This window comes from Taurulus bubalis (assembly GCF_910589615.1).
Source record: "Taurulus bubalis genome assembly, chromosome: 1".
Taxonomy (NCBI): Eukaryota; Metazoa; Chordata; class Actinopteri; order Perciformes; family Cottidae; genus Taurulus; species Taurulus bubalis.
In genome coordinates, this window is record NC_136589.1 from 19,719,264 (window position 1) to 19,745,656 (window position 26,393).

Below are 26,393 nucleotides of genomic sequence, written 5' to 3' on the forward strand. Positions count from 1 at the left end.
CAGCAGCTCATTGTTGGTAGAAGACACGAGCACTTTGGCTCGTTTCACCTGGAGCAGGAGAGCTGCTCCGGGTTCAGAGAGCTGCTCCGGTGCGAGGAGAACTCCGGTTGCTCCTCACAGGAGAGCTGCTGTTGCCATCTTCACCCTGGGAGCGTTTAAAACGCAGATATAGCGGTCTGCTTTTCACGCGACATATTTTTCGACGCTCTCTGTCCGCTGGTGTGTGTGCTCAGTGCTCACCTGTGTGCGCGCGCACGTATCTGTGCGCAACGGGGCGGAGAGGTTTTTTGTGTGTGTGTTTTTGAACGATGACAAGCCGGAATGAAAACAAACCAAAACGAAATAGTAACGAGGCTATTTTTAAAATGTACATAGTAGAAAGTACAGATATTTGCGTGAAAATGTAAGGAGTAGAAGTAAAAAGTCGTAAAGTAACGAAGTATTTGTACTTCGTTACTTGACACCTCTGGTACTTGTACTAAGTGCAATGACAATACAGTAAAGTTGAATCTGAATAAAGGCCAGATTTGTGGAGTGCACGCCCAATAGTTGTCCTGTGGACAGATTCCCCCACCTGAGCTGTGGATCTCTGCAGTTTGTCCAGAGTCACCATGGGCCTCTTGGCTGCATCTCTTGTCAGTGCTCTCCTTGTTCAGCCTGTAAGTTTAGGTGGACGGCCGTGTCTTGGTAGGTTTGCAGTTGTGCCATACTCTTTCCATTTCGGGATAATGGATTGAACAGTGCTCCGTGACATGTTCAAAGCTTGGGAAATCTTTTTATAGCCTAACCCTGCTTTAAACTTCTCCACAACTTTATCTCTGACCTGTCTGGTGTGTTCCTTGGACTTCATGGTCCCGTTTGCTCCCCAATATTCTCTTAACAAACCTCTGAGGCCGTCACAGAACAGCTGTATTTGTACTGAGATTAGATTACACACAGGTGGACTCTATTTAGTCATTCGGTCAACATTCAATCATTCAGCAGTCATCAGGCAACTCCTGAAGGCAATTGGTTGCACTCAGAGAAAAGGGGCTGAATCATTTTGCACACTGCACTTTTCAGTTTTTTATTTGTGAATTTTTTTTTCATGTTTAATTAGGGCCCGAGCACTGACGTAGTCAGAGTCGAGGACCTATTGTTATTCGAATGTTTATTATTATTATTGTCACCCTTTGCGCAGGGAAAAGAGGTGCTTGGCCTAAACCTACATTCTTAAAAATGTGTACACCAAACCGACTTAGCGAAAATGCAAATCTGATTTGGGTTCGGCCAAAAGTCGGAAAAAAATAGCTCGCTAGCTCCCCCTTTAGTTGTAAAAGCCCACCCTTTTTGCGAACTTTGACCGATTGTCTTGAAATTTTGCACACATGTCCGGGTGGGACTGCTCTACAAAAAACGTCCGAGAACGTTCGCCTGCCAGGCGGATGTTTGAGGCCGGGAGAGTCGGCGACCCGCAGGAGTCCCCGACATACTGGAGTGAGGGCCCAGTCACAGCTGCGAGCAGCTTTAATATATATATATATATTTTTTTTCTTTGTACTTCACAATTGTGTGACACTTTGTGTTGGTCTTTCACATAAAATTCCAATAAAAATATATTGTGTAATTTAACAAAATGTGGAAATGTTCAAGGGGTATGAATACTTTTGCAAGCCACTGTATATATTGCGACGGCAGTAGTCGCCACACCATCGAAATTTCTTGAGCAACCAATGGTTCAGGTTCTCACTAAATAATAAGAACAAACTGGAAAATCAGTTTGTAACTAGGACTGTAATTGATAGTAATGTAATGTAGAACAGGAGGAACACAATTTCCCACACACACCACCTGGACATCATTCTAATCACAGAACTTCACCTATCAGTCCTAAGAAATCAGTCCTATCTGAGTAGGATGTGTACAAACACACTTCTACTTGTCGTGGGACGACTGTGGTTCAGTGGTGAGCAGGGTCGTCCTTCAAACAGCTTAGAAAAGTGCTGTACAAGTACAGGACCATATACTCATCTTCACACTTACCAAAGACCTTTCCAAGAAAGATACTTTTGACCAAGTTGAACTGGGTGTCGGAGGCCTCAGGTAGGGTGTATGTGGACACTGAGTAGTGGTCCAGCTGGAGAATATGGACAGAGGAAAGATAAAGGATTATATTACTTCTAGGAGCTACTCGTTCTTTTTCATGACTAAATAAATGGTTTAGAAAAACATATATAGAATTTAAAAACAAACAGAATAGGATATAATACATTTATATTTCAAATATACCAGCCAATTTCTAGAGCAGAAAAAACAATGTTTACAACAGAAAACTTACTATGTGATGTCATTAATAACACAATGTAAACAATTTTAAAATGAAAACATAGTTATGAATATTATATAAAAAAGTGTGCAATACACTAGTTTTTCATTCATTATTGAAGTTGGCGCATAATGCGTTTAATCGCAGTTAATCACAGAATAAGCATGCGATTAATTAGTTAAATTTTGTCAACTTTGCACAGCCCTAATAAATATACTTGTATATATATTATTTGTTTCTGGCCCTTAGTGAAAAAAGTTTGGAGACTCCTGCTTTAATGTAATTGGACACACTTTTTTCTACTAATGTGTAGCTGTATTTGGTGTAACAAGTACTAATGATGTGGCAGGAAGCACTGACCTGTAGTCTTATCTCCCATAAGTTCCTAGTGATGTTGACAGAGTGTGGCTGCCCGTTGGCCATGTTACGATGGTCAACATCTATGGTGTAAGGCTCTGTTAGCCCACCAAGACTGTAGCGGATCTGGAGAGTGCCTGGACACACATACATAGAGGGTTATAATGTAACAGCAGCTTATAACATACATATTGTATATTAATGAACCAATAAAAGAAAATTCAATTGATCAGGTAATTTGTTGATGAGCTTACCATTGTGTCTGAGCACCACAGCTAGGTAGTCCTGAGTTCTGGAGCTAATGTAGACAAGGATGCTGGGAGCACTGGAGGTGCTGAAGCTGAACACAAGCTCCTCTTGAGTCAGGTTGACTTGACGAGGAACACCAACACCTGATATGCTCTTCACCTCCTGCAACGCCAAAGTTCCCCCTTCTGGCAAGAAGTCATAACGCACCAGGGTTCCTGTCTCAAAGTAGCCACCTACATCTAAAACACACAGTAGAAAGAAGGGTGTTTAAAATGTCTTTATTACATTAAAAGTGTCGATCACTCCATGTTGCCGTATCTTATCTAATTTCATGAAAGATGGCATAATCTAAAATGATGTAGTGTACTCTAAACCCCCTTCAGTGTTAGAGGCCGTACCATCAGTGCAGAAGGGTCCGTCGTACGCAGTAAGGGAACAGTCACAGGTGTATCCGTTGTACTGCTCTACACACTTCCCTCCATTCCTGCAGAGCATCCCGTAGCTGCTGCAGTGGCCCTGGCAGCCTGGATTCACCCCTGGAGTTACATTTGCCCTCTCCTCCAGGTCAAAGGTCACACCATTTATCTTCAGAGCCCGCATACAGCCCAGAAAACCCCTCTGACCACTCGAGGAACCTTAAAAACAAGAACATTGCACCAGTTTAGGCAGAGCACTGATGTTTACTGATGTTTCATTCAAGCTTCATTATGTAAATCACACTTATGCAGATATTATAATACATGTAGTGTATTTATAAAAAACAATTACATTATAAAATATCTATAACTTTTAATTATAAAAAAAACAAAAAACGTAGAACTTTGTGATTCTGTTTAGGCCAGCAGAGAAGGCTTAGAAGGCCCTGACGGCCCACCACTGCTTAAATCATCCAATCTACCAAACAAGAGTCAATAGCAACAGCAGAATCAGCTGTTTGGCATTGGCAGAGAAGATTTGTCAAATTTTTCATTGGCGCAACCCACATACTCAGCTGTGCTGCTCATCCCAGAAATGCATGTTCCTTACAAATGGGGCACCGTTTGAAAGGTAAATAAACATGCTTTCCAACGGTATACAATGTATTGCCAAGAAGCATTGTTACAATAATGAAATAATCTACCAGACACAAATTTTCTATGTTTCCGAACAAAAAGTTAGGAAATTTGTGTCTGGTAGATTATTATATATTACACACATACCAACATCATAAGCCCTGCTTCTCAGTACATATGGATAAGTATATATATAGTTATCCATCTGTACTGAGAAGCACCGTCCAATCAGTTTTCCAGCATTTGGCTGAATCTGATCAGATAGTAAAGCCCTAAACACCTCAGAACTCACCCTGCTACTTCTATCAACTGTGACATCATCAATGAACACCAGTGACCAGTTCCATTGGCAGCCATCCCAGCAAATGCCATAGCACTGCCTCCACCATGTTAACCAGATGATGTGGTTTGCTTCGGATCAGGAGTCGTTCCTCTCCTCCCCTACAGTTTTCTCTCTCCCATCATTCTGGTACAAGTTCATTTTGGTTTCATCTTCCAAAGAACCTTCAACTAAAACTGATCAGGATCATTCAGATGTTTTCTGGCAAAGTCTAATCTGGCCTTCCTGTTATTCAGTGTTCCCAGTAGTTTGCACGTTGTTGTAAACCTTCTGTATTGAGATTCATGTAGGCAGCTCTTGATTGAAGACTTTGACAAAGACATGCCTCCCTCCTCTAGAGTACTCTTGACCTTGAGTATTCATGTTATGAAGGGGTTTTCTTCACCAAGGAAAGAATTCTGCTACATCTACTTTACATGTCCTCCGTGGTCTTCCGGGCCTTTTAGTGTTGGTGAGCTTGCCAGTACATTCCTTCTTTGTAGGAATGTAGCAAACTGTTTATCTGGTCAATCCTGATGTTTCTGCTATCCTGATAGGTTTGTGTAGTTTGTCAGCCTTTTAATGGCCTCCTTCACTTGCATTGACACCTCTTTGGTCCTCATGCTGGGAGTTCTCTAGACCAGCTACCAAATGCAAACTCAACATTTTGAATCACCTCCAGACATTTTTATCTGCTTAGTTTGTCATGAAATAACGAGGGAACAGGCTACAGCTAGCCATTAAACCATTTGTAATACAATTGTCCAATTACCTTTGAGCCTCTGAAAATGTGGGGGACTGTGTAAAAATGGTTGTAATTCCTGAACGGTTAATGCCATATTTTTGATACATCCATTGAATTAAAGCTGAAAGTGTACACTTCAACCACATATGTACTGTGCCATTTCAAATCTGTGAAGTCGTGGAAAGAGGAAAATAAGAAATATTGTGTCACAGTCCAAATACTTATAGCCTTGACTGTATCATTAAGTGGTACACACTTTGTTCATTATGTTTTGAAGTTAAGTGTCACGGGGAACATTCAACACTTTAACACCTCTGCTGACACAGCCTAAAGACAGGAGGAAGACCCGAATGGTGTATGACATCACATGTGACAGCTGTGGAAAACAGTTCAGTACATGAGGCATATGTGTGTCTTACCAACATAAAGCTCGCTGTAGAACTCCAGTTTTGTGTGTCCCTGTGGGGGCGTGGCTCTGATGACTTTATACTGTCCATTAAGCTGCAGCACCGCTTCCTTGATGTTCTTTTCTGCCTCCACACGATGCCATTGGTCGTCGTTCAGTGGCACCGGGGAGTGGACACTGAGCTCCACTCGCTCACTGCCCACATTAAAAGAGAAGACGACCATCGAGCCTCCTGGGAGACGTGGAATCAAGTATTTAAGTATTTAGTATTTATTTTGATCAACATGCCCTTTTCACAGCATATTTATCTTCTTTAGCTTCTCTCCCATTTTTCATATTTACTAAATTGTTCTGAATGTTCTGTGAATTAATACTTGCCATATCAAGAGGAAAAATATATTTTTTCATCAGTTTTTACATACCTGTGTGTATATCTACTCGTAGATAATATAGGCCTCGCACTCGTTCACATCTTTACCGTAATCCCTCCTCTGTTATCTATCCCACCAGTTCCACACATAATCAACACCTTCCCCCCCGTCACAGGGGGCCTCTGGAATTGCCAGTCAGCTACCCACAAGACAGACTTAATTTCTGTCTTTGCTATCGAGCAATCGCTGGACTTCCTGGCTCTAACTGGGACTTCACACCGGACAACACATCTAGCCCTGCTGCTCTCTCCTCTGCCTTCTCCTTCAGCCACACACCCAGACCCACTGGTCGGGGTGTGGCACAGGTTTACTCAACTCACACAAATGAAGTTTTTCTCTTTACCCGCTTCCACTTTCTAACTCACTGTCTTTTGAGTTTCATGCTGTGACAGCTAGTTACTCATACGGTTCAACTAAACATTGTTCTTCTCTACCGTCCACCTGGTTCTTTGGGAGATTTCTTGGAAGAATTAGACGTCCTCCTATCGAACTTCTCAGATAACGGCCCCCCGCTCATCCATTCCAATCTTGATTCTCTCTGTTCTCTTACGCCACGAGAAGTCTGGAAAGTGTGTGCCGAGAGAGCCACGATGCAAGCATTAGAAAGGAAATCCTCCTTCTCTGCCTCTACTTCTGTAGCCAAAACCAGAATTATATCCCAATTTTCTAACCCCAAAAAACTCTTCTCTATCTTCTCCAACCTCCTTGACCCCCCCAAACTCCTCCTTCCACCCTTCTACCAAGCCACTTTGTCGACTACTTTACAAAAAAGATAGATGACATATGCTCCTCATTTACTAATCCATCTTCTATAAATACATCTCCATCAACTTCATCTTCTTCCCTTTCGCTTTCCTCCTTCACTCCCCTGTCTCCCAATCAAGTTTTTACCTTGATAACCTCGGCCCGCCCAACCACCTTCCCCCTTTGACCCCGTCCCATCTCACATTCTCCAGTCTATTGCTCCTGACCTTCTTCCCTTTCTCACCCATCTCATCAACACCTCCCTCTCAGCTGGCTTTTCCCCTAACTCTCTGAAGGAGGGAAGAGTTAACCCTCTCCTGAAGAAACCCACTCTCAACCCGTCTGAAGTCAACAACTACAGACCTGTCTCTCTTCTTCCCTTTCTTTCCAAAACTCTGGAGCGAGCTATCATTAACCAAGTCTCCTTCTTTCTCCACCATAACAACATTCTTGACCTTCACGAGTCTGGATTCAAGGCAGGCCACTCAGCAGAGACTACCCTCCTTGCTGTCTCTGAACACACTGCTAGAGCAGCCTCTCTCTCCTCTGTCCTTATCCTTCTAGACCTCTCGGCTGCATTTGACACAGTGGACCACCAGATCCTCATTTCCTCCCTCCAGGACCTGGGTGTCTCAGGCTCTGCTCTCTCCCTTTTCTCAGTCTACCTCAACGACCGCACTTATCGGGTAACCTGGAGAGGATCTGTGTCTGAGCCTTGTCCTCTCACTACTGGGGTCCCTCAAGGCTTCGTCCTGGATCCCCTCTGTACACCAACTCTCTCGGCTATGTCATTCGCTCACATGGCTTCTCCTACCGTAGCTATGCTGATGACACCCAACTGATCCTCTCGTTTCCCCAATCAGAAACACAGGTAGCAGCACAAATCTCTGCCTGTCTGACTGACATCTCTCAGAGGATGTCCACACACCACCTGAAAATGAACCCTGACAAGACTGAACATTTTTTTTTCCAACTCTCCCTGACTGCCACCATTACTGCAACAACACGTTCCTGTAGATCCATGATGCTCAACGTGTAGGTTCATGCTGCACACAATCAGGATAATATGTCCCCTTCTCACTCAGAAGACGGCACAGGTTCTGGCACAGGCACTGATCATCTCCCGCCTAGACTACTGTAACTCCCTCCTGGCAGGTCTACCTGATAGTGCCATCCGACCTCTGCAGCTCATTCAGAACGGAGCAGCTCGAATGGTCTTAAATTCATCCACACTCCTCCGCTCCCTTCACTGGTAATGGTGGATGCAGCATCCGCTTCAAAACATTGCTACTTAAGTACCGTGCTGCAAACAGATCGGGTCAAGTTTACATACAGGACATGGTCAAACCATTTAAAAAAGGTAGCACTTTAATGGCATTACTTTGTAGTTTGGCTTTTTTTGTAGTTTGGCTTTCTTGAAGTTGTTCTTCCAAGGACACATTGACATGGGCTAGTGGAGCCGGGGATCAAACCACTGTGAACTGGAGGACTGATTGAAGAACCAGTCCTTCAATCAGTCCTCCAGTTCACAGTTAATTGTCCTCCAGAAGATTCCGAAAAACACATGGACAAACCTCTGAGTTCAATGTGAAGGAAGTCAGAGGCTCCCAAGTTCTCCAGAAAGACGCCGTGAGTGGACGAAGTCTTGAAGTAGAAGGAGACATCGGTGCTGGTTTCTCCTCTGAAGGAAGGGAAGTGAAGGTAGGAGGCAGGGCTGGTGAAGGACGCTGCATTCCAGAAGTTCCCTTCAAATAACAACAGCAGGACATGGATACAAAATACTAATGTTCCTCTGATATAATATATATATATATATATATATATATATATATATATATATATATATATATATATATGTGTGTGTGTGTGTGTGTGTGTGTGTGTGTGTGTGTGAGAGAGGCACTCACGGTCCCCCTGGCATTTGAGTGGCCCTATTGTCAGTTTGGCCTCAGATCCAGCTCTGCTTGTATCACCAACCACAACCTGACTGACTGGCAAATGGTCTTTATACACCAACAGGCCTGCATCCTCCCTCCTGCGCGCGCGCACACGCACACACACACACACACACACACACACACACACACACACAACGCCTGAATCATATTACACAATGATTTGGGCATGTAGCATCCAGTAGACACAGCTGCATAGTAGAGTCCAGTAGGGCAGCAACACAATAAATCAATCTCACAGATTTCTTTTAGAAAAAAAACATATTCATAAGTATAACCACACAAGTAAACCAGCTGAGCTATGTGCTAAAATTGTCTACTGCACCATTCAACTGTGCACAGAAATAATTTTGCTTTTACATAGAACAACTTTTGACATGGTGAACCATAATACTCCCCTTTATAAACTTTCCACATTTGACTTATTTGACGAAGCGTAATAAAACAGGTCTCCGAAGTAAAACATCTTTGTCTCATGTTGAATTTCCAATTTCAATTTGCGAAGCATGTCAAAATTGAGCAAGGGTGCGAAAGCAGACTTGCGTGAATGTAGACTGTGAGGCCCAGTGCAGCAGTTATTACCTGTAACTATACATATTAATAGGCCTACATAGTAAATTGTATACAACATACAGTGGAAAGACATGACACTGAGGTATGCAATTATAATACTATAGTTAAGTGTGAATATAGAAACTGTAACTTTACAGAGCAAAGAATAAGAAGCAGTTAAGCTGAGCAGTGGGCTACTCACCAGGTGCGCAGGTCAGCGTCACAGTGGCAGTAGTGTTTGGGGTCAGTACAGTTGTGTTCGATACCGCAGGAACACTTCTGTATGCCTGGTCCTGAACCCCCCCAGTAAGAATGCCTTTCATTGGCTCTTCCTACCCACCAGGTAAATGGGACACCATCTGGGATTCAAACCAACAGCTTGGAGTCAGTTTACCAAGTCAGACTGGTATGTGCTCGGTAACAACAGGATAAATAGTCGGTAGTCAGCACTGTAAATTGTGTGTAGCATATCTCTTTTTTCATCTGTTCAGAAATCTATTGTGCTGACATCTTCAAACACGGTGCGCTTGAGAGTTGTAACAGTAGAGGCCAATAGTCAACCAAAGCTAACATGGAGCAGACACCGAAAAGATCCTCTATCAGGGACTGAGATGTTGCAGATGAAACTGCAGATGATAGTGCTGAGGGAAACTTTACCAGGAGTGTTGAGCAGGCGAGACATTCGGCAGGCGTAGGCTACATACTGGTCACAGTACTCTGCACTGCTGGTTACTGACAACACCTGGAAACACACACAGGAAAGAGAAAGGAAATGTACATCTCACACATATCGGTTGAGACACCTTGCATTTTGCAACACCACATTAAGTGGTTAATAGACTAGAGCAGGGGTGTCAAACATACGGCCCACGGGCCGAATCCGGCCCGCCAGGAGGTCCAGCTCGGCCCGCTGGGTAACTGTTAAAATTACAGGGGAAAAAGAAAAGAAAAAAGTGACAGGATTTTGCCAACATTAGCCTAACGAGGAATACTGTGACGGATAGGATTTCCGATCTTTCAGCAGATTTGGCTAGCCAAAAGAAGCATAAAGTAAAGTAATTTGTAGCATTTTCAGTTACAATCGATGAGAGCACTAGCATTGCAGATGTTGCTCAACTGGCCGTATTCATTCGTGGTTCGGCGGTCACCGAGGAGTTCCTTGAGTTGATACCCATCAGTTGATAGACCATCAGGACGAAGCGCCGGACCTGGGGTGACAGGGCCTTTAGCTGTGGCACCCCCCCTCTGGAACGCCCTCCCAATTCACATCCGTCAGGGCCCCCACCCTATCATCATTCAAACAAGCCCTCAAAACACACCTCTTCAAACTCGCCTTCACCTGCTAACCCCTGCACCCTACCCTTCACCTGCTAACCCCTGCTCCCTACCCTTCACCTGCTAACCCCTGCACCCTACCCTTCACCTGCTAACCCCTGCTCCCTACCTAGGTTTTTTTGTTTTTTGTTAAGTCGTTTCGTTCTGTTTGTCTCTGTACTATGTAAAGAGTCTTTGAGCATTTTGAAAAGCGCTATATAAAATTCAAGTATTATTATTATAATACCCATGACAGACACCACTACAGCGAATTACAGTTTTAGCGCTCTCGTTGAAGCGCTGGGCCGGGTCGGAGTGAACTGGACCCGTGCTGTCAGTGGGGCTACAGGCGGTGCATCAATGATCGGGAGAAAAACAAGCGTTGTGACAAAATTCAGGGAGAAAGTACAAGCTGGAGGATAAAGTCTTTGGACATTTCACTATTTTTCACCGCGAGGCATTGTATTGCAAGTCGTAAAAAATGGATCGCGTCATGAAAGTGGCGCCACAAATGCGTCACAAAGCGAGGGAATCTGCAGAGGAGAGCCCAGGCAGATAAACAATGGGCTGATGTTTCTAGTTTATTGTAGAAATACCTTAAAATAGGGGTTTATTATCCGAAAACCTTCACCAATGATTTAAACATAGAGAAATATTGTCCTCATGTATGCGTTGTTATGCTGTGATTTTATTGGTCTGGCCCACTTGAGATCAAAATGGGCAGTATGTGGCCCCTTAACTAAAACTAGTTTGACACCCCTGGACTAGAGTGTCTCTGTGGTTCTTTCCATGTTGGACGAACATTAAGAAGACTAAAAGACAGAGTTGCATCCGCACAAATAATGTTTGCCATCCTAACACTGAAAGTCATAGTATTGGAAGTTGTTGAAAAGGACATCAGAGGAGGCGACTACCTAAAAAGACCTTTCCAAGGCGGCATCTTTTGGATTGCACAACTGAAAGCAACGAAAAGCCTCGGTCTCAATGATGAGACACTCAATGAACACTTTTGTCACTTTTGTTTTTTTTATGTCTGCCTGTGAAATACGTTACTACTAATTTAGATGTGTTGTATAAATAAGCTTTATTATTATCAACCACACAAGATATGTTTTAGATTAAACCTGAGACAATCAACAATCGAAATAAGAATTTTCTACAACACGTGGTGTTTACTGTCCAATCTAAGAGTCAAACAGCTCTCTGATGTGGCCAGGTGTTTCCCATCATGCACTGGGCCACAGTCGGTGGAGAGCTACTGCGGCGCCTGGCTCTAAAACCTGCGGCCGCCTCGCTCTCTTGAAGTTATCGTTGACCACGTGTGCATGACGTCAGAGCAAGTCGGGATCAAGTCAGACACAAATCTACCACACATGCATTGCGCGCAGATCGCCGGTGATCGATTCTGATCAGGACTGGCTCCAACGGACCTAAAGTCACGACTGTTTGCTGTCCGGCCTCACAATGGTGGAATGAGCTCCCCATTGACATCAGGATAGCAAGAAGTCTCTACATCTTTCGTCGCAAACTAAAAACACATCTTTTCCGACTGTACCTTGAATAAAAAATTTAATTAAAAAAATTGCACTTTAGTAGCACAACCTCTTAACGTTCTGCCTTCCCGCGGGCGTCCTTTACTGTACATTCTATTATACACTGTGCCTCTATTTATAGTTCGGTACGAGTTAGGTACGAGTGCCACATGTTTCTGGAAACCTACGATTCTTGTAATTCCAGCTGTGCACTCGGTTTCAAGATCAGACCACCACAGCAGCTACAAACAACACTTTTGTCAGACAACAACAAACAAACGATAGCAAAATCCAGGCAACTCACCGATGGCGCCACATTCCAACAATAATGGCGTTGTTACGTCGTAAAGGTCCAATAAAAAAATAAAATGTTTTTAGGAGCAAAGCAAGTTTGCATGAGAGCACAGTGGAAAACGGCGCATCAAAATGACCGCCGAAATCCAACCTTTCTAATGAAACGTCACTTGAACCAATAGGAGCTTCATGTCCTGACTGTCAGGCTACATTACCCAACCAGAAGCTACGTCTTCAAAATACTTTCCTAACGGGGATCAAGCCTGTCACGCCATACGGCTCGGATGACACATGTACAGCCAATGAAATTGCCTAAAAAACGAATACAAAGAAGAGGGGGTGGAGCTGAACCCAACAGCATTCAGCTTGATGACACAGACCAGCTGCTGACTGAGCCTCAGTTTGGCATTGAATTAGCATGAAAGTGCATTTTTACTTCATTTTCTCTGCGTCAGCAATACAGGTAGTAAATATGAATAGTACCTCTATAAGTTTGCAAGACTATAAGTCTTTTTAATAGGTGTGTATATGTATATATATATATATATATATATATATATATATATATATATATATATATATATATATATATATATATATATATATATATATATATATATGTCATGAATATTTTCAGTTTCAAAATGGAAAAACGCCTAGACATTTCATTAGAAAAACTTTTCTGTGATATTGATATCTGCTTTTTACTTAGACTAGATAAGGCTTCAGGCTATTGTCCCATTGTGTTTTCCAGTTCATACGTCCCATTTATAGTCATCTACAGGCATCTATTTGCAAAGAAATGTTCAGGCGGAAATAAAAACCTTATACTTTAGCGCAGGGGTCAGACAGACACAGGGTGAAGGAATGCTCAATAGGAACAGCAGATGTCTCAGATCACAACGCAATCTATTTAACCATTTCCTTGAATAACAGACCGAAGAGTACATTATGGAACCTAAATATTAGTATTTTAAATAAAGAGACTGTCGTAAATGAAATTAGGAAAGAAATTAGTGACTGCCTAAAAGATAACAAGAATGGCCTGGTAGGTCCAACCAGTGTGTGGGACACGGTTAAAGCAATAATGAGAGGGAGACTAATCTCTAGAATGGCATACTTAAATAAGATGAAAATACGATGACTTACAGAAAGCATTGAGAAAACTAGAGAAAGAATTGGACTTGGCGATTAGTAAATTGAAACCAAATAAATGCCCAGGGAGCGACGGCTTTCCAAATGAGTGGTATAAAATCTTTAAAGAAGACCTCGCCCTTGTATTGTTAGAATCCTTAAATTGGAGACTCAGCAAAGCTGTGGCTCCACCATCATGGAAAGAGGCTGTGAAATCGGTCATCCCGAAAGAAGGTAAAAATAAAGAATGTTGTGAATCTTATCGCCCAATCTCTATATTGAATGTAGATTAAAAAGAAAAAGAAAAAGAATGAAAAGAAACATGCACTTTTATTAATCCACTTGGGGAAATTCTTCTCTGTATCTGACCCATCCCTGGTTAGGGAGCAGTAGGGTGCCCTTTGAGGTGCCCGGGGAGTAGCTGGGGGTTCAGTGTCTTGCTCAGGGACACTTTGACATGTGAGCTATGGGGGGACTGGGGATCGAACCGGGTACCTTGCGGTTACGGGACGACCACTCATCCCCTGAGCAAACTGTTTACATCTATAATCTCAAAAAGAATGGAACACTTTCTTCCCGAATTAATAAATGAAGATCAGACGGGATTTATAAAAGGTCGGCAAACACAGGATAACATTAGACAAACCCTACATATTATAGAACAGGCTAATAAACAACATCTAAGTGCAGCTCTGGTCATTCTCGACGCGGAAAAGGCGATTGATAGGGTCAGCTGGTCTTTTCTGTACAGAGTGCTAGAAAGGCTGGGTTTTAATAATCAATTCATTAGGTGCATACAATCTTTATATAGAGACCCAACCGCTAGAATGAAGATCAATGGCCACCTGTCAGGTAGTTTTAAGCTGACTAGAGGCACTCGTCAGGGTTGCTGCCTTAGCCCCTCCGTTTTTGTAATATTCATAGAGCCTCTGGCTCAAGCCATTAGACAAAACAAAGAGGTGAAAGGGATCAATATAGCAAAGGAGGAACATATAATAGGACTTTTCGCAGATGACATTATTACCTATCTCCAAAATCCCAACTCCTGTATTACAAAACTTATGACAATTTTGGCTGACTATGGTCGGATATTGGGCTATAAACACAAAAACACAGGTACTCTCTCTTAATTACACACCAAGTAAGGCAATTAGGCAGAAATATAAACTGAAGTGGGAAGCAAAATCATTAAAATATCTGGGAGTGTTAATTACTCAGGAAATGAACAAAATATATGAAACAAATTACAATATAATAAATGATAAGATACAGAAAGATATAACAAAATGGTCAACATTAGTATTGGATTTTAGTTCAAGAATTGAGGTGGTGAAAATGAACATACTGCCAAGGCTGCTCAACCTCTTCTTATCACTTCCAGTCAAAATCCCAGAATCTCAGTTTACAGCATGGGACAAACAGATATCCCGGTTTATCTGGGCAGGAGCAAGGCCAAGGGTAAAACTTAAGACACTCCAAATTGACAAGGAGAACGGAGGCCTCGCACTACCAAATCTCAGAGAATATTATTACGCGGCTCAATTGAGATACATTGTTTATTGGTGCTCCCCAGAGTATCAAGCGGGATGGAAACATATTGAATTAAATCTGGGCCAACCTCAACCCCAAGCCAGGCTAGGCGGAACAGAATCTACTGACCAAAAGGGAGATAATTCCATTATAGAGGAATCACTGAACATTTGGAAGGAGATAGTAAATAAATACAAATTGGAAGGAGACAGTAAACTTCTGATCTGGCCCTCTCAGACCACCAGGTTTAGACCTGGACAGACAGATAATACTTATGTACGCTGGAGAGAAAGAGGATTAACGGCTGTATGTACACTTATTGAGGGAAAAACGATAAAAACTTTTGAAAAACTCAAAAGAGAATTTAATTTAAAAAACAGGGACCTGTTCAAATATTTACAGCTAAGACACTTTTACGATACAGAAATAAAAAAAAGGGAATATCAGCAGAAGGTAATTAAGTGATTGAAGTGTTAACAAGTGCTTACAAACCCCCTCAAAGCTGGTCTCCAAACTGTACAGTAGTTTACAAAAACGAAACGGAAGAAACACACTATATGTAAAACTGAAATGGGAAGTAGAACCGAACATTAAATTGTTGAAGAGTGATTGGCATTCCATGTGTAGAACGCAACAAACTTCCACTAGTTCTAGGAGATGGAGGGAATTTGGTTGGAAGAACTTAATCCGCTTTTTCATTACACCCCACACAAAATATAAACAATTAGGTAAAGAGCAGCCATGCTGGAGAGAGTGTGGGCAGATGAATGCCAACCACTCACACATTTTCTGGACATGTATAACAATTCAAACATTCTGGGACAGAGTTATTCAGACTCTGGAGGAGATCTTATGCTACAAGATCAACACTCAACTGGCCAAGAAGTCGAAGTGACTGGAGACCCGGTTCGTTTACCTCAGTGGAGGAAGTAGACCTTTTCAAAGATCCCTCCAACTTTCAGCTAAAAAAAGAGTGTGGTGAGTTTTTTTGTTTTAAGCATCTCAAGCAAATCTGATTAAAATGTATCTTTTATTTGAACTATTGTATGTCATTAACACTTTCGCTTTCGAAAACATTCTGTAAAGTATCAGTTATTAATAGTACTTTTTTGATCCATTTTAGATTTCCTCCCTGGCAACCATTGGACATGATACAAAACGGTGACATGGAACATCCTCGCCCGCATGTTCAGCGATGACGTTGGGAAGACCATCAATTGGAAAGGGGTGAATGGGAAAAAGTCCTTCAGCCAGATGGTGTCAAAGACTTCGGCGTGCTGGAAATATCCCCCCAACTAAACAAACCTAATGTGTATGTGCAGTCAGGTTGAATATTTTCAGAAAGAAAGTTATGCACATTTTGGGCTGGAAATTAATCGTGTGAAGTTTAAACTAAACCCCATATTATTTTCCGCTAATTCTTGCTGCTCTTCGAGTTGCAGACGCCAATCTTATTTTTTTTTCACTGTTGTGAATGGAATAATAATCTTCAACCAGTTACACAGAGAATTGTTGGTTCTCCAATAGCGATTGCTGTTAACCATGTAACCATGTCCACTGGGTTCTATTAAGTTCTATTAGGATAGTTATATTAAAAGGTACAAATTGTTCTATAAGGGTAATATCTGTACATAAAACATGAAACCTTTCAAGTAATAGTTGTCTCAATCATTATTAGTTGATAACTGTACACGTCGAAAAATAATTGTTTGTCCTTTAATAAAAAACAGTTTTTGATATCATTTATGGTTGCATTTCTTTTTTCCATTGATGCATTTTAAATATATGTTGGTTAGCTTTGAGATTTTTCTGTAGTTATTTTGAGTAATGGAGGATCCGGGCCAAATGAGCCGCTTTATGAACGGGTCCAAATTGAATATGGCCGGATCTGTGCCGGATCTGGTCCGGATCTTTGACCCGTAGCCGTTCCGGATATTACATGGAAAAACTGACTTATTTTTTAAGGATCAAAGCAGGGACCCATGAACAACGCTGGGTAAAATGGACTTCATTCAGGGAAAAGATCAGTATTGTTCTCAGCTGACCTGTAAAGAATGGACCAAAAATTATAATGATTGGTGACCCCCTATTAATTTAATTACTTTTATTTACTTTATTTACTTATTTATTTTGTCCACTGTTTTGTCATTTACAATGTTTTGTCGCGTTTTTTGTTAACTGAAAAAATAAATAAATAAAAAGTAAAAAAAGAATTAAAAAAAAGTTGCAATTGTCTTTATTCGCTTATTTATAAAAGCACAGATGAAGTCACAAAATGATGTCATTTACAGAAAAAATTGAGAAACACTGCTTTAAATGTTTGTGTCGCTGTCGTTGTCGCCCTCCCCCCCCTCTAAAGCTGTAAACCTAGGGGAAACACGGATCTCGATCGTAATAACTAAGTAAAATTAAGGAATGTACCAAGGTTGAATAATAATACAAAATCTAAGCTGCAAGCATCTCACCTCCTTGCAAGTCAGCGTCAGACACTGCACGCACCGGTTAGACATTAATTACGACGTAATGTGTGGCCTATTATAATAACTTATTTAAAATGTTGGACCACTTCCTGTGTCCACTATGTGGTGCTAGATAACACACGCTAATTATATGTAATGTTACTGTATGTCATGTGTAGACCACACCATGTAAATGTCAATCAGATGATATGTCACATAAGGATTACTTCCTGTTGTCAGTAGTTGGGCAAATTAAATTATGTCAAGTAACAGCAGCTTCCTGCATATGCATATTTGCCTGCCTTGCCATTAGTAAAATATTAAAATACCCTTGTAATACTGGTACAAGGGTATTTTATTGTCATTGTACATGAGAGTTGCACAATGAAATTGGAGTTACAATGACTGGACAAATTAATAGAAAAAAACAACTTTGCAATTTGAATTTGAATAATTTAAGCTTTTGAGATTCTGCTGACCAAATTTGAGATAGATCTGTGGAATTCTCTAGAAGGAGTTTCAAAACGCTTTATAGCCCACCTGTAAATGACATGACCTATGACATCATCGTTGTATGCATTGACTAATCCTGCAATTTAGCAACACATTGACTGGAAGTTTATACTAACCAAACTTGAAATGAATTTGATAAAGTTTGAAAAAGTTTGCATGAAATACAAATTTAACAAGCCTTCACGGTTGGGCGAAGCCAATGAAAGCCTCTGTGAAATATGTTCGAAATGATGAGAGCAAATGTATGTGATAGATTTTGTGAATGTCAGTGGAAATATGTCCCAACAAAGACCTTCCACATATTTGTTTGATTGAAGGCTAAAAGTGATAAGGCGGCACTATTGAGCAGGCATGCCACACTCTGTCCTAATTCCAATATCAAATTGAAATATTTACTAGTTTGAATAAGGTGCAAATAAGTTTGCATCCTTAAGTTCTCAAACACAAGTTTTCAATTGAAAATGAACGGATATAATCCAACATGGCTGACTACCTGTTGTGTTTTTCCTATTTTTTTTTGTTTTCAAGCAACCCTCGCCTCTTTACAATAGCTTCCTGCTTTATGGTAGACAATGCGTTGACATGGAAAAGGCGTTCCCTGAAAAGGCAAAAGCTTAGCAGTGTTTGCATTTGGCTGACCAAATTTAAGATGGATACAAAGCAAGTATAGTGAGTGGAACTTCCTGATACTCACCATGTAGACTTCAGTTGCCATGGGCCCCTGACACTATCAAACCCTAAGAAGTCTTAAGTTATAGAAACTAAGGGCAACAGAGTGGGGAGTTTAGTGTACTGATGGCAATGGAAATATTATGCTGTGAAAAAAAAGACATACGGAAATGACCATGTGTGCCAGTAGACGTACATATTAGTGATTGGCCCTTTTCTGTTTCAGTTCTTCTGTTCTGTTTCTGCTGGAAATGCGCCAAGCTTTTGTGACTTGTATATAATATTATATTACCTTTCATTCAATAATTTACAGTAAACCCAATATACTGAACAACAAACTCAACATGCTTATAGAATCTGCATTCATTCTGTTTTTACTTAAATCATATCCTATTACTATTAGCAATACACAAAATAGTCATCCACACTGAAAAACAGTACAAAGTGTGCAGCAGGTGAACTGGGTCAAAGTGAGTGTCATTGTTTACCTGTTCATCAGTCACATTGTAAGTGATCTGCAGAAGTGCCTTCCCTTCCTGATCTGCACTGGTGACTGATGTCTGAGGAGATAGGTTGTTCTTCAGCGTGGTCCAAATCTTTTCCTCTAAAAGACCAGAAGAAATGCAGTTATCAGTCTTCACACCTTCTTCAGCAAAGATTCGTTTGCACTATACAATACGTTATCAGATGAATATAAACGTGTATATATATGATATTTCTCAATTAAGAGATTAACTGTCATGTAACTACAGCCTTGGCCAGGAGGCGATGCTGTCAGACAATGTCAAACGCTCATCGGCTGTTTGGGACCTGAACCATATCCCAGTCGTCGGCGGGTCGATATCCATGCTTGCTATTCTTTCACCTTGCTTTCCCTGCGGATCGTCCCTCATGCCCCACTTATGCAGGTGTGTTGGAGTTAGAAGTGTGTCGTACACTGATTGCAGCAGGAAGGAGATGTGGACGGGTTCCAGCTTGCATTGTGACGTTTGGTCGAGGCTCGTGGGATGCAAGCTCGACAGCAATTGACCTTCGTTCATCCTCTAAATGCCACACTTCAGTCTGGATCATGGCTCTCCTCTCCTTTGTGTCTGCTTTTGCCCAACTGCTGGAAATGTTTTTCCCAAGGCCTTGTCTTTCAGTGTAAGGATTTCCGATAATGTCCTAAAGCTTTAACATGTTCTCTGCTTGGGACACTGATGAAGTGGCTGCATACGCCTTGATCTTGTTGTGATGCCTGCATCTCTGTCTTGTTCATCCTGGTCCAGTCTCTGTGGGTCAACATGACCCTGCACTTTGCCTTGCCACCTTGAACTCCCACAGATGGGAGTGTGAGTTGAAACTGGTCAGACTGTATGTACAGTCCTACTGATGTGAAGCTTGGAAGTATTTCCAGCCCCTAAGAAGGTGCATTTGGATTTGTCTCTCCACTCCTTAGCTACATGAAATAGGAACTTCATTAACAGACAAGATGAAGTGATTGCTTCAGCTGCATTCTTTCAAAAGTCAGCATCCCATAGGGCTGTGCAGAGATGTGGGTGTGTTTATTTCTGCTATAGAAGGTAAAGGATGCCTTGAATCCCACCTTTCTGAAAATAAGTGTACCCATTCTTAGTTGTGTATGAGGTCATCCTCCGAGCCAAAAGACGTTCTTGCACTCTGGAGGGAATCGTTCCGAACTGGCCAATGGTTGAGGAGTCCTTTTCATTTGGCACGAAACAGCTCTCTGCCTTTTTCCAGCCGGATGGAATAGTGCCCTTCTTCCTTATCCAACCTACACCAGTCTTTCTAGGAGGGTCATCTGTCTTTCAAGAGTCACCGATCTTCCTCAGTTGCCATGCAGATTGACCTGGAAGTCATTGGGTGCCCAGAGAATTCACATACAAATGTATTTGATCTGGTGACTGCAGCCAGGAGGCACTCAACTCTTGCCTCCTGTTCCATAGTCAGCAAGAGGCTCGTTCTGCTGCCTGTAGATACATGTTTCCATACCACAGTAGCTACCAGGACATTCACAAACACAGGGTCTTGCCTGATTTACAAACAGATAGTAAAACATTTTGTTGAGTGAATTAAGCATAGCTTTTAAGTAGAACTAAAATTCTGGAAGAAGCATCGACAAAATCTGTTCAATTGATTTTTCCGTCTGACCAAGAGTTGTGTGAAACGGATTAACCTCTCACCTGTCATGTCACAGTTGACTTTGAAGGGGGAGATAGATCCACTGCCGTCTGGGTCAATCCAGTAGCTCCCTGAACTCTTCCCCTGGTGCTTATACTCCTCACAGGACTGCTGATACATCGCTACAGATGACACACACACACAGCTTAGCAGACACAAAGTGTGTGTGCGTGTGTGAGTGTGTGAGTGAGTGAGAACACTTACATGTATGGCAGGTTGCTCCAGTGTATCCAGTGCCGCTACAGTTGCAGCTGAATGTATCCCATGTCTGAGAACAGCGACCACCGTGCTCACAGTGATTAGGAACACACCTGACACGCAGATGGACGGTGGAATAAAACTCATGTAAACACAGACAGAATACAGCAAGTTCCAACCCACAATATTTGTAAGGCCCCATAACTAGCCACTGAGCCTGAGCTTTCTCTTATTTTATGAACATTTTTATTACCCTGACTGAGTTGCATACCTGTCTATAATGGCACACATATCCAGACTGATATTTTCAAAGGTTCCAATGAGGCCCTGCTCCAAAGCCCTGAGGTCAGCTAGATGGTCATCTATGTGGATCATCTGCATGCACCCCTGGAATGACCGCTGAAGAGATCTGGTGTTGGTGTGGAGGAAGTTACCTGGAGACAAGCGCAGTACGGCAAAGGTCATTATCACAACCACTGGAGAAATTATCCCAGAAATAACTTTTTTACTTTTATTGTGTAAAAAAGTGAGTACAAAACAAGTGCAGACGAGTACATGAACACATATATACGACCCAAGAAATTACATAAAGTAAGACAGGGACAACCAAAACAACAAAAAACGCAGCAAAGAGGACAAAAGCAAACTCTTTGTTGTACTCGACAGGAAACAGTTTGTCTATGCTGCAGCTTTCATCCACTCTCTGTAACTTCCATGGCTGTGCTCCGGATTTAAGAAAGGACGTAAATCCAAGCCCAAGCCCCCCACCTCGAAAACGTTAGCTCCCACACACTGACCAAACGGGATTTCAGGAGTCATTCACAGGCCTCCATGTAATCCCAAATTGTTGTTGGTATTGCTCTTTTTTGTCTTTGACAATATTATCAACTCTGCATCTCAAAGGTGCCTAATTCATCTAATCCAATCAATTTGCCCCCAATGACTTAATATCATTGGTTTCTGTCTCTGTTATGAATTGCGCATTTTAGAAATATGAATGTATTGGGGTCCTAGGGGACCAGAGTCAAAGGCACTGAACTGTAGCCTTTTCAGTTATAATAGATACAATAGAATAGATCAAATGATTGCCATGGATCCTAATTTAAAGTGTCACAGACAATCAGGCGGGTAGGGGCACTCTGTCAGGCATTTTGAAGGCGACACACAGATGTAGCAGACACAGATTTCCTAATGTGCTCTGTCTATTTTAGTTTTACACAATATGCAAAAATATTAACACTGGAAAATACTAATCTTTTTTTTCAGATTACATTAACTACATGTTTGGAAAAGAACCCAGATACAATTCAGCTATGATGGTTGTTTCTTATAATCCTTTTTCTTGTGTCCTCGTGCTATCTTTTCATAAAACATAAACATTTATTTAGAAGGTTAGTCATCTTTTTGAAGAATCACCTCCAAAGTAGTAGGTTCCTCCAGTCTGAATTTGAATGGGGATGGCTGTTCTGACTGTGGAGGCCTCGTCTCCATCTACTGTCAGCATAGCATAGTTCTCCAATGCATTCAGATGGACACTGTGCCACTGGCCATCATTCAAACCTGAACCTGCAAGGGAAAACCCACTTCAGTCTATAAAAAAAACAATAATTGAGTAAAGCAGCAAAATAAAAATGAAGTGTCAATAGATTGAAGTGACTGAGGGACCCTGAACTTCCATTCTGAAGTGCATTGAACTGAGCTCACCTGATGAAATGTCAATACGTGTGTTCTTCTTTTGTGTCACATTCATGTAGACTGTGACCTTGCCCTCTGCCATTCCCACCTCCACCCAGCCATCAGCCAGGAGAGTGAACATCAGCAGCCCGTTGGGGTTCCACGTCCTGAAAGACAAACTGACTGACAGCGTGTCGCTGTCACTCTGACCCGGCAGCCGCAGGAAGGACGTAGAGTTGAAGAAGACGGAGAAGGAGTTGGACTCAGCACACGAAAATGTCAGGTTACGCTACGATGGGAGAGGAAGAGAGAGAGCCTTTAGGCGCTAACACTTCTTCAGTCTTGCAAGTCTTAAATTCTGTAAAAAAAAATGTATTGGATTATATTAAAATCAGCTCACAGAGGTCATACATGCACACCTTGCATTTTAATTTAATTTTAATTTCATATAATTTGATTTTTATTTTTGAGGACGCTCGAGAGGACGCTGGCGTGTTTGTCGCCGCTTCTCAGTTCCGTAGCAACAACTTCGCCTTTTGTTTAAATCTGTGCCTACAATCACTGCATGTAGGAATAAGTTATCACTATAAGTTGTATTTACACTACACTGTCTAGTGCTGCTAACTGTCAGAAGATTGTGCACATTTGACTCTGTGTGCTCGTCTTCTCCAGTGATCAGCTGTTAGCTGTTAGCCGCCGGCCAGCTGTTAGCTCCGCCGACCAAGCGGCGCTATCAATTTACTGTGGATTATCCAACGTCACTCCGCTGCTCACGTTTGGACTCCTCCATGCCACGACTCCAGGACTATCCACCTCGTGTTCTGGCTACACTGTTTGCTGCTGCTGTTCTGGCTGCATTCCCTGCTGCTGCTGCGGTCCGAGGTTGGGAGCCTCCTCCACGGATTGCGGCTCCAGGATTTAGCTGGCGCTCCAGTGCTGCAAACATGGTGTTCTTCAAATACTCATCAATGCAACTCCTGGACCTCTTCTGTCACTTCATTCCAAACTGCATCGATGACATTAAGTCCCTCGGACTCCTACGTCGCCCCCGTTATGTCCATAGAGCCTCCCGGTGCAAGTTCGTTTACACTGATCATGGTGTTCCCTCAGTGCTGTCTGACCGGCGCTCCAACGCGCAGCTACGACGTCATCACAACAGACCACACGTGTGCACCTTGAATAATCTGAGGTCCCTGGTCTGTGTTGACAGTGTCGTTCCCTCCACACCGCCTGCCCCAGCATTCACTAACAACGGTGCAACATTTATGCTGCAGAATGCTCGCTCAATCAACAATAAAGCTCTACTCATCCATGATATCATCACTGACAGGAAAATTGACTTTCTCTGTCTAACTGAAACTTGGCAAAATCAGCAGGATTTCATGGCACTTAATCAAGCCACTCCCCCTGGATATGTCTACATACAAAAGCCTCGCTCCATGGGTCGTGGCGGCGGGCTGGCTGTTATACATCGAGCTGACATCCTGGTCAAAGACCTCCCAGAACCCAATGTCACCTCGTTTGAGTGTGTCATTTTCTCCCTGGTTGGGTCTACACAGCTCCAGGTTGTCCTCATCTACCGCCCCCCTAAAGCCTCCACCACCTTCATGTCTGAGCTATCTGAGCTTCTCACCTCTGCCTGCTCCATGTCTCCATCTACACTCCTGCTCGGTGACTTTAATATTCATGTGGACTCCACCAGCTGCTCGTTTGCCACCGAATTCCTGTCACTGTTGGACTGTTTCAACTTCACACAGCACGTTAAAAGTCCCACCCACACTAAAGGCCACACGCTAGATCTGGTGTGCTCCACTGGCACAACTCCCTCCCATCTGCAGTGCCTGAACCTCGCGGTTTCAGACCATCTCGCTGTTCTCTGCACTGCTCCTGTCACCCTGCCCACTGTACTACTCCACCCTCATTACCAACCAACAAAACCACCCCAGACTGCTGTTCTCCACCATCAACCGGCTCCTTCGCCCCCTTGACCCCCCCCCCCCCCCCCCCCCCCTCTCCCCTCAGGTACCCCTGACCTCTGCACTAAGTTCCTGGACTTTTTCCAGGACAAAGTCGAGTCCATCCATCAGCAGCTCCTGGTTCCTGCCCACCTCCCTCCACACACACCTCAGCCGCTGGGCGTGGCTCCCTCGGATGTTCACCTGCCTCAGTGCTCCTTCTCCTTCTTCTCCCCTGTATGTGCTCCTCAGGTTGCAAAGTTGGTCACTAAGGCCAAAGCCTCCACCTGTTCTCTGGACCCCATGCCCACAGCCTTGGTCAAGGCGTGCCTACCTGCCCTGTGCTCCATTATGGTGAACATCATCAACTCCTCCTTGGCATCTGGTCTTGTACCCGACAGCCTCAAGATGGCCTCAGTCACTCCCATCCTCAAAAAGCCAGGTCTGGACCGGGATGACTGCAACAACTATCAACCGATCTCCAACCTCCCTTTCCTGAGCAAAATTCTGGAAAGAGCAGTGGCCGCCCAACTCCATCAATATATGGCCAACCATGAGCTCTACGAAACATTTCAATCTGGTTTCAGACCACATCACAGCACAGAGACCACCCTCATCAAAATCACAAATGACCTCCTCATCGCTGCAGATTCTGGTCACATCAGCATCCTCGTCCTCCTGGACCTCTCAGCTGCCTTCGACACAGTCTCCCACACCATCCTCCTCACCCGCCTATCTGACTACCTTGGCCTCACCGGTTCAGCTCTCTCCTGGTTTCAGTCCTACCTCACAAACAGAAAACAGTTTGTCACCATCAGAGACTCCAGTTCCACCCCGGCCCTAGTCAACCATGGCGTACCTCAAGGCTCTGTGCTGGGACCCCTCCTCTTCACCATCTACATGCTTCCCCTTGGTCAGATCATCCGCCACCATGGTCTCAGCTTTCATTCTTATGCTGACGATACACAACTATATCTCAGCACCAAACCATCCACCCAGCTACCCCCACAGTCACTTGTAAACTGCCTACATGCAATAAAAATCTGGATGTCATCAAACTTCCTAAAACTCAACAGCAAAAAAACTGAGCTCATGGTTGTGGCTCCCAAGGCCCTGCTCCTGGACGTTGACGGCTGTTGCTTCACCCCATCCTTGGAAGTCCGCAACCTGTGTGTCATCCTGGACCCAACACTATCATTCCAATCTCATATCAGGTCCATTACCAAATCCGCCTTCTTCCACCTCAAAAACATCTCACGTCTCCGGCAATCACTCTCTGACTCTGTGGCAGAAACCCTTATCCATGCTTTCGTCACCTCCCGTTTGGACTACTGCAATGGAGTTCTGTCCGGGGTTCCCAGCAAAGCCCTGGACAGGCTCCAGTATGTGCAAAACTCGGCTGCCAGGGTTCTCACCCGCACCAAGCCCTGGCAGCACATCACCCCCACCCTCATCCACCTCCACTGGCTTCCGGTCAAGTCCCGAATCACCTACAAGATCCTCCTCCTCACCTACAAATCCCTCAATGCCCTGGCTCCTCAGTATCTATCTAACCTCCTCCACCCTTACACACAGTCCCGGAACCTTCGATCCTCAGGCACGGGTCAGCTCTCCATCCCTCACACAAAAATGCAAACTTTTGGGGACAGAGCCTTCAGTGTGACAGCCCCCACACTTTGGAACTCTCTCCCCATAGAGTTCCGCAACACACCATCTCTGGACACCTTCAAAAAACTCCTCAAAACTCACCTCTTCACCAAAGCCTATGTCCTCTAGCTACTGTTGCATTTGTTATGTTTATTTATGTCTTTGTTAAGCGTCCTTG

At 43.1% G+C, this 26,393-nt stretch overlaps 1 protein-coding gene across 1 annotated transcript in view; it reads right to left on the reverse strand.

The window, feature by feature from the left end:
• Window positions 1-26,393, reverse strand: part of cntnap2b (contactin associated protein 2b) — a gene marked incomplete at both ends in the record, with an annotated part of 57,309 nt that overhangs the window by 11,478 nt on the left and 19,438 nt on the right. Inside the window, 15 exons of the mRNA XM_079232021.1 lie at window positions 2,023-2,116; window positions 2,666-2,799; window positions 2,917-3,150; window positions 3,310-3,546; window positions 5,447-5,665; window positions 8,183-8,353; window positions 8,516-8,643; window positions 9,318-9,474; window positions 9,773-9,857; window positions 19,049-19,164; window positions 20,744-20,863; window positions 20,946-21,052; window positions 21,211-21,373; window positions 22,356-22,505; window positions 22,644-22,902. Coding sequence (XP_079088147.1) covers window positions 2,023-2,116; window positions 2,666-2,799; window positions 2,917-3,150; window positions 3,310-3,546; window positions 5,447-5,665; window positions 8,183-8,353; window positions 8,516-8,643; window positions 9,318-9,474; window positions 9,773-9,857; window positions 19,049-19,164; window positions 20,744-20,863; window positions 20,946-21,052; window positions 21,211-21,373; window positions 22,356-22,505; window positions 22,644-22,902 — 2,374 coding nt within the window. The remainder of the gene's footprint in view (window positions 1-2,022; window positions 2,117-2,665; window positions 2,800-2,916; window positions 3,151-3,309; window positions 3,547-5,446; window positions 5,666-8,182; window positions 8,354-8,515; window positions 8,644-9,317; window positions 9,475-9,772; window positions 9,858-19,048; window positions 19,165-20,743; window positions 20,864-20,945; window positions 21,053-21,210; window positions 21,374-22,355; window positions 22,506-22,643; window positions 22,903-26,393) is intronic.